The 8,431-nt window shown below is 58.3% G+C and overlaps 3 protein-coding genes across 3 annotated transcripts; 2 read left to right on the forward strand and 1 right to left on the reverse strand.

Annotated features, from left to right (window-relative positions):
- The first annotated feature begins 1,001 nt into the window (after positions 1–1,001).
- THITE_2116544 (uncharacterized protein) lies at positions 1,002–2,346 on the forward strand. Its single transcript, XM_003653959.1, has 2 exons — positions 1,002–1,880; positions 1,953–2,346. Exons 1-2 carry the CDS (start codon positions 1,117–1,119, stop codon positions 2,263–2,265), a joined length of 1,077 nt encoding a protein of 358 aa, XP_003654007.1. The 5' UTR covers positions 1,002–1,116; the 3' UTR covers positions 2,266–2,346.
- Positions 2,347–4,656: 2,310 nt separating this feature from the next.
- Positions 4,657–5,336, forward strand: THITE_2129528 (uncharacterized protein; the record flags this gene model as incomplete). The annotated part of the gene is made up of 2 exons (XM_003653960.1): positions 4,657–4,847; positions 4,955–5,336. 2 exons carry the CDS (start codon positions 4,657–4,659, stop codon positions 5,334–5,336), a joined length of 573 nt encoding a protein of 190 aa, XP_003654008.1.
- A 799-nt stretch (positions 5,337–6,135) lies between these two features.
- THITE_2129529 (uncharacterized protein) lies at positions 6,136–8,168 on the reverse strand (the record flags this gene model as incomplete). The annotated part of the gene is made up of 6 exons (XM_003653961.1): positions 6,136–6,142; positions 6,208–6,257; positions 6,461–6,628; positions 6,715–6,873; positions 6,964–7,929; positions 8,085–8,168. 6 exons carry the CDS (start codon positions 8,166–8,168, stop codon positions 6,136–6,138), a joined length of 1,434 nt encoding a protein of 477 aa, XP_003654009.1.
- Positions 8,169–8,431: the final 263 nt, after the last annotated feature.

Genomic DNA, 8,431 nt, shown 5'->3' on the forward strand with positions numbered 1-8,431 from the left:
GGACAGGCGGCCGCAACGGTGAGCAAGGATACAGACGAACTCGGGAGCCGGGGGGAGGGAGTGGGCACGGCGAGCGGGAGAACCGGAGACCCTGCACCGAATTTTGAGTAAGGAGTGGGCCTGTGGATGCGGGTGGGCCGGCGCTTGCCGGCGGTATCCGCCAGGGGGTTAACGGCCTGCCGTTAACTGCAATCGCACTTATAACTTAACGGCAGTCGGAGCCGAGACGATGTCATGCTAAGCACTCCCGCGCCGTTTTTCTCCCCTCCACGTGAGCGATTTGCCGGCAAACGCCCCAGAATGAAGAAGAAAGGCAAGATAATCAGGGATGCGAAGCTGAGGGTGTAGCAACTCCGAGCCACACTGGCCAGTAATCCGATGCCGGGATGCGCCCTGCCGGTGCCGATGGCATTACGTGTTTGGCCGGAACGGGGAGATATAAGGGAGGAAGCTTATCTGCCGCCCTCCAGCTCGCGATGGGTCGGGAGAACTTCACTCTTTTTGTTCTTCAACGACAGCACGTCTGGCCGGCCTCTCTCTCTTTGTTTCCGCGAGCAGACCCCGACTTTCTGACGTTATCGATTGTGCCGCATTGACCGCCTCCTGTGGCCACAGCAAAGGCCCGTCTGACAGAGTCCGACGAGTCAAGCAAGTCCCTTATCGCCCGTGACAGACCTGAATCAGTGGCTTGGTTCTGTCAAGGTGTGTTTCGAAACTTCCTATTGTTAGCTTCCGTTTCGCCTGATCTCGCCCCCGGGGTGTTCGCCCCACCATGTCGCGCCGCCATCAGGGTGTTTGGCCCACAAAATCCGGGCGATGGAGCAGTCATGGGCGGAGATCCCGCACATGCATTCCTTGTTTTGTGCCATGTGCCGGTCTCCATCAGGTTGGCCCCGGCCGGCAAGATAAAGAAGATCTCTGCGCTTCATTTTTTGCAGTTTTCTGGTGTCCGGGTTTTGGTTCTGACGATCAATCAATTGTGTCTTTGCAGCACAGCGCGTCCCTTGCCTTAGTCCCTTACCTTAGTCGCTTACCTTCTCAACGTGTGCATATCGGCGCCGGATCGGGCCCCATACGACGTCATCTCGCATTTCCCACCCAATAAATCTCAAGCCGATGTCCCCCTTCGGTCGCAACGGTGATATCGCCGGCGCCGGCACGCTCACGCCGCCGCCCACGACAGGCCGCAACTCGCCGCGCTTCTTCGGCAAGCTCAACACGTCCATGATCGAGTCCAAGTTCCTCGCGCACCCGGAAGACCTCGGCATCGTCGCCGTCGGCTTCTCGGGCGGGCAGGGCAAGCCGGGCGTGGACGCGGCGCCGACGGCGCTGATCGAGGCCGGCCTGCTGACGCAGCTGCGCGACGAGCTCGGCTACAACCTGCACGGCCACGACACCGTACACCTGTACAATGACCTGGTCCCCGCGCAGGACCCGCCGCACCGCGGCATGAAGAACCCGCGCGCCGTGTCGGCCGTCACGCGCCGCATCGCCGGCCAGGTGTACGAGCACGCCCGCGAAGGGCGGCTGGTGCTGACGCTGGGCGGCGACCACAGCATCGCCATCGGCACCATCGCCGGCACCGCTAAAGCCATGCGCGAGCGGCTCGGCAGGGAGATCGCCGTGATCTGGGTCGATGCGCATGCCGACATCAACACGCCCGAGACGAGCGGCAGCGGGAACGTCCACGGCATGCCGGTCAGCTTCTTGACCGGTCTCGCCAGGGAGGACAAGGACGAGTTTTTCGGCTGGTTGAAGGACGAGCACCGGATCAGCGTTAAGAAGCTGGTATACATCGGCCTGAGGGATGTTGACCCGGGGGAGAAGCGGATCTTGAGGGAGAACGGGATCAAGGCGTTCAGCATGTTCGATATCGACAAGTCGGTTCCCCCTGCCGCTCAGCGTTCCTGCTGCAATGAGATGAGGACGAATCTGTAGCTAACGGCCAACAGGTACGGCATCGGCCGCGTCGTGGAGATGGCGCTCGCGCACATCGGCAACGACACGCCCATCCACCTGTCGTTCGACGTCGACGCGCTCGATCCCTTGTGGGCTCCCTCGACCGGCACGCCCGTGCGCGGCGGCCTGACGCTGCGCGAGGGCGACTTCATCTGCGAGTCGGTGCATCAGACGGGCAGCCTGGTGGCCGTCGACCTCGTCGAGGTCAACCCGCGCCTGGCGCCGGAGAACGACATCGGAGCGCACGAGACGGTCAGGGCGGGCTGCTCCCTTGTCCGGTGCGCGCTCGGCGAGAGCTTGCTGTGAGGTGGTCAGAACGAAAACGGCGGAGGGAATGCCGCGAGCTTCCTGCGGCTTTTTGGTTGGATGTTGTCTTGCGTACGGAATATTCCGTACACCGTCCGTTAGCTCACAGGCGCCGGGGCGTCCATGGGTTCGTTATTTCCAGCTTCATCAGGCAGCATGGCATGTTTCTCAGTCTCTCCGGACTTTGGCGGCTCGGATGTAGATGGATATCGAGTAGATACAGATACGGAGTACGGAACCTCATAGAACTGTTGTTGCTACAAGGAGTCTGTGACTACATGTCAATTGGAGATCGCAGATCGCGGGAGGATCGCTCGCCTACACCTCCTCCAGCATTCTGAATCCTAGCGTGGTACTTGTCGATCAACTAAACCTAAATCAGTCAAAGTGCCGAGAAGTTCAGATACAGCCAAGCCATATAAAATTTCTATTGCCGCGGAAGTATCAGTACTAGATACAGCCTCCCTAGTTTTCAATAACTATACGAAGCCATTTGGGCATTGAACGTGTAAACCGTCGGATGAAGTCTTCCAGTATCGCCGCCGATACCTCCTAAATGGCCTCCAACCTCGAAGGTGGTGGACGGATTGCTGTATGGTGGTTCGAACGTAAGTGTGGCGCTTCGAACGTAGCGTGGTAGTTGGATTCGACTTGGTTCAATGAAATTCGCGCTGTTGGTTGCGAGAAGTACCTTGCCATAGAAATTATGAGAAGAGTAACTTACTAGCCAAAAATGGATTAAAGTTGGCACTAAGTGGGGCGAAGTATCGCGCTAGGATTCAGAATGCTGGAGGAGGTGTACTGCGGCCCTGGCAGGTTCTGAGCGGCCCACCCGCCACCGGCATTTTGGCTCTGCAGGTGCCCAACGGGCTGATGGCTAAAGAGGTCCTGCCAAGACTAATTTCGGCCAATTGTCGGCAATGTTTTTACAACGTTATTACGCAGCCCCGATCGCCAAGGCGTTTGCATTATCACTATCGCCAAGCGGTTAGTTCGCCGGGGGTACGGAGGGCGGCGCTAGCCCCCCGCCCCCCGCTAGTTAGGATTCGGGTTAAGGTTAGGGTGCGGGTCAAGGTTAGGGTACGGGTTATCCTCCTTTTTTTTTTTTTTTTTTTCAATTTGGTTAAGGTTTGGTGAAGTTGTTGCTACGAGTCTTCGCGATTTTGCATTGTTGATGTTGCTCTAAGTCGTCGCGGCCCCGCTTACCCCGTGGCGATTGCCGCTCACCCCATGGCGATTGTAAATACTTGTAAGCGGCAGTCTCCGAAATTACACTAGTCTTGGCGGGACCTCTTTAGCCATAACCCCCAACGGCCCAGCCACCGCGAGAGCTGCCCCACTCACGATAATCACAGCCCACCTCCTGAGTGCCTCGATGGAGGAACAATGAGCAGCTTTGGCTGGGTTCTGAGTTGGGCCATGGGATGCAACGTTTTTCCAGGACCATTCCACTGAGACCCAACAATGCCCAATTGATTACAGTTGGGCTGAGATTCCTCGACTTCCACTCCCTGCCTCCCCTGTTTTCCGATCTGTCGGGCCCTGACATGGAAGCTCCCCGCACCCCTGTTCCCCACGTTGCGATCAGGCACCGATAAAAGCGCGAGCCAAGCCTTTCAAGTTCCCGCGGGACGCAGGTCCAGCGACGGCGCGGCGCGGAGATCAGAAACCCGACGCCATTCTCCCCGTCGCATCCCATCGCATTCTTGATCAACGGATGCACAGATCATCCCCGTTTGCAATCTTGTCTTGAAGCCTTCGGCGCGTCCCACCGGCTCGCTCGACTCGGTCAGTTTCTTCTTCCCAGCCACGACAGCGACTGGCTTGCTCCACCGCGCAGTGGGGCAACCCGACGAAGACCGCCAAAACGCCCGCCGCCAACCTCTCGATCCCCCCACACCTCGACGTGGCACCCGCTCCGTTCCGCTGTGCCCCCTGCGGCCCCGGCAAGGCGCTCGCCTGACCGCAAGTGTCTGGGCTCAGGGGCACCAGACTGGGGTTTTGGTGGATTTGAAGAAGAATTTCTTCTTGACGGGCTCAGGCTTCCCTTGCGGCCAAGGGCTGCCTGTGCGACTGGCAACAACAAAACCAAGATCATCGTGCCACGGACGGGTCAGTGCAGCGGGCCGGACAGGTGCGCTGCGGTTGTCCGAGGTCCGCACTGGTCTCTACACTACGCGATCGTTGGATGAGCATAAAGAGGAGAGGGAAACATTTCAGCGACTTCAACCCACTCACTCCGCCGATCGACGGCCGGACACTGTCCCCGTGGATGACACGGCACGCCGGCCCCGGCCGAACACCGCATCTTCACCCACCTAACCACCCCGCCTCGCACGATCGCGCCTTCTTCTCCCTTCCCACTGCGATCCTGCACCCGCAACCGCCGCCATGGCGTCGACCGTCACCAGCGACTCGGCCGTCTACGAGCGCCGCGTCGTCGAGCGCATCCACAAGTACCACTGGCCGGCCGTGCAGCTCAACCTCTGGATGCTCATCATGCTGATCGCGTCGTGCCTAATCATCGGCGTGTTCGCAACCTTCATCCAGATCCAGCAGACACTGCTGCTGCCAATACCATGGTAAGTTCCCTGTTCCCTTCCCACCCTTCTCCATCCCCTTTCTCGTTTCCCCCGGCCGTCTCTCGGCCTCTTCCAGTTCAAAAAAAGCCGCTAACACGCCGAGCCAGGTACTTCCCCTACTACATCACGGTGGCCTCGCTGTCGGTGGCTTTCATCCTGCTGCTGCTCTGGCTGATCTTCCAGCGGCGGCTGCTGCCGAGCATCGTGCTGATCGGCGGCTTCATCCTGTTCGTCCTGTGGCTCGTCGGCCTCGTCGTCATCTCCATCCAGCTGTGGGGGCCCTCCGGCTCCGTCAGCTCCAACTGCAACGTCTACGTCTTCGGCGCCAGCCCCCAGCCCACCGGCCAGAGCCTGCAGACGCTCGCCTGGCTGCAGCAGCGCAGCATCTGCCAGAGCTGGCAGGCCGTCTTTGCGTTCGGGCTGGTTGGGGAGATCTTTTTGTTGTGGATCATGGTCATGTCTTATCAGGTTTTTGCGGATGATTCTTGAGGTCGGGTACTTTTTCTCTTCTTTTTGCTGTGGGATGATGGCGCTCTGTGTCAATGCCGTATTCGCGAGTTCAAACGCAGTTCTGCGCTGGGAGCTTCTTCCATTTTCTTTTTTGTGTATATTTGTGTTTTGTTTCTTGGCTGCTTTTTCGGCCAGGGCTCTTCCCTCTTGCATGGATAGACGGAGTTGGGCTTCTCGGGGCATTTGTGTTGGCAGATTCTGTGTATCAACGGGGTGTTTGGATCTGAGATGAGGCATGTATATGCGACGTATGACCGGAGGTACACCGAGCATTGCAAGCGGCCGAGGGATGAGGCTGTGATTTCTTACAGCAAAGGAAGAGTAGTTCGATGCTCACGACTGGGTATCAGATCATGGGTACGCCAGACATGCATCAACTGCTTTAAGGGAGATCCCACCTATTGTATTCAGAACGACCGAAGTGTTTCAAGTTTAAAAGCAGATGGGACCCCAATGCCAAATTAACCACATGGGCGCGAATCTGCTCCTTTTGCGCTCTGAATCGGAGGGCGCAGGTCTTGACATCCTACCCCTGACTCGAAAGTAAACAATGGTCGATGATGATTGGTTTTAAATTTACGGACAGCAAGCAGCCCAAAGTACTTATTGGGAACAACAAAAGGACAAAAGGGACCAGGTCTACCACAGTACGGAATACAGGTGCCAGGAACCTTTTTTTTTTTTTTTTTTTTTTTTTTTTTTTTTTTTTCCGACTTGCTTGCCTCGAACTCATCCATCCACAATCCGCCGTGAACCAGGGCAACACGTATGCACGCCCTTAAGTACTAGTAAGTCTCGAGTAAAAAGCCGGAATTTATGTCAAGTTAAGCTTTGTCTGGGAACCACTTACAATCCGTCCCCATCATCTAGAACTGACTCTTGATTGTCTACGTCGTAACCCTTTTTTTTGTCTACCCATGCATTTTAGCCAAGAACCGCGCCCTGACCGAGTCACGATTGCAACTTACTTCTCATTTATGGTAACGCAGATCCTGACTTCCGGCCTGCATGTCTCAAACTACAGCAGTCAAAAGAACAACCGTCAGTCGCCAGCACCGCAAAGTGTTAGGATTGGACTGGACGGGGGGCAAACTCGGTCTTACGCAGTTCGCACAGTACCACGCCACCCTCGCTTCGCCGGTCTTGACCATGGTGCCTTCCTTCAGGCAGCGCTCGGGGAACGCGCAAGGGGGTGCCTCCTCCCAGGTGCATTTGCACTTGTACGGCCGACCCCGCCGGGGGTTCGTGGTGATCTCGTCGCATCCGGCCTCCTGTAGGCAGGGGAACAGAAAAGTGTGTGAGCGTCAGTCAAATTCCCAGTGTAAAAAAACACGAGGGCTGGCCAAAGGTCGGTTACCTTGCATCTGTTGCACCAGCGACGCAAATGGTCGACAGTCCGCCCCTCGCACTCCGCGGGATTCTTCAGCTTGCAGCCGAGGCGTTTGGGCGCCCTTCTCGCGGAGCAGGACCGGCAGATGCAGAGATACGAGCGCATCGGGCGATGACACCGGGCAGCCTGCCGTGGGCAGTATTAGTTTTCAACTTCCGCTCGGAGAAAAGTAAGAGATGGTCTTGGTGCAAAGACGAAGAAGGGGGGAAAGCTTACAATGCACTCGTCACAGCGCCTTCGGAATGCTTGGATAGGATGCTCCGGGTTGCTCACTCGCCCGGTACACTTGAGCGATCGGCAGGGCGGCGGTCGGTATCCCTTTTCGGGTGGGTCGCGGCAGATGCAGACCGTAAAGGGTTTGTGCTCGGCAGGAGGACTCGCGCGGCTGGATGCGTCAGGGCCTGCTGCAGCTGGCACGGCCTCTTCCGCCGGTTGAGACGAGTCAGGTGGCTGAGGCTGCAACGAGGGAGTCGTGGTACTGGTTTCGGCCGGCCGTGTTGGAAGAACCAGAATCATGCCCTCGTCGGATAAAGAAGAGGCAGGTTTGGATTCAGCCCCGGCGTTGCCCGAGGCCAAAGGAGAGCCATCATTGCTGGTGTCCACAATCGGCGGAGTGCCAGTGCCTTCAGCGTCTCCAAACACGCGCTCGTCTGACGCCTCGCCTCCGTCGCGCGCCGCTGTGGGCAGATCCACTAAACTCCCCGAGTTTGATGGGGAGTCAGCATTTCCGACGTTCGCGATGGGCGGGGTGTCGGGATTCCCCGTGTCCCCAGACGCCTCTTGAGGCGGCGCGAAGTGCCATTCTTCCTCATAACCTCCGGCGAAGTCACCCCAGGCACTACCGGCCTCCTCGGCCGGACCGGTGTCCCGAGCAAGCGCAGTCCCTCCATTACCGGCCCAGTCTTTGGCCTCCTTAGCGCCGCTGCTGTTTCCAGCGTCCTCGGTCAGCGAGAGACCCTGAAGCTCAATGGGCCCTGGATCCGCATCGCCTGCGGCAGCCCCAATGTTGCCCACATTTTCCCAGAGCGCGCTGTCCCCGAGACCGCTATCATCAGTGTAGAAGCCGAGCGCGCCGATGTCGACGCCTATTGCCTCCCCAGTCCCCGTTCCATTCCTTCCCGGGTGGAGAAGCTCGTCAAGCGCCTCGTCGTGTGCGGACTGGTACGGCCTGCAGGCTTGGTTCTGCATTGGACAACAGCGTCAATGGTTGTATCTTTGATAGCAGCGCGCAGCGAAACCTAACGGACGGAGTGGCAGGGGGTAGGGATGGAGGCAAAGAAATGGGAGTCTGACGCAGGCAAGGCAGGAGCGCATCCCTGGCTCTGCTATCATCTGACCGCAACCTGCGGGCCCGAGCTGGCAGAGTGGCTCCCTGCCGGGCTCGCGGCAGCGGCAGGGTAGTCCCGTGCTGTTGTCGGCATTGTTGATGCTGTCGGCCGGGATCTGTTTTCCACGAACCGATCCGGGGACCAGGCTCGCGCCGGCCACAGGAGGCGAACAATTGGGCTTGGCGGCGGTCGTAGGCTGGTGGTTAAGTTTCATCTCTATAAGAAATGCTTGCAATTATGTCGTGCGCGGTTTGCTGTACTGTGTCGGGCTGTCTGGCGGACTCTGCAGATCCCGATGCGCTGACGCTGCCCGGTTTGGTCTCTGACGAGAAGAACGAACCCGGTCGCTCCTCCCA

This window comes from Thermothielavioides terrestris, chromosome 3, assembly GCF_000226115.1.
Source record: "Thermothielavioides terrestris NRRL 8126 chromosome 3, complete sequence".
Taxonomy (NCBI): domain Eukaryota; kingdom Fungi; phylum Ascomycota; class Sordariomycetes; order Sordariales; family Chaetomiaceae; genus Thermothielavioides; species Thermothielavioides terrestris.

Bases quoted from the DNA above. Each gene is read 5' to 3' on its own strand.
- THITE_2116544 (XM_003653959.1), top strand. From the start codon at position 1,117: ATGTCCCCCTTCGGTCGCAACGGTGATATCGCCGGCGCCGGCACGCTC. The intron at 1,881-1,952 runs GTCGGTTCCCCC...AACGGCCAACAG, and splicing joins AGCATGTTCGATATCGACAA to GTACGGCATCGGCCGCGTCG.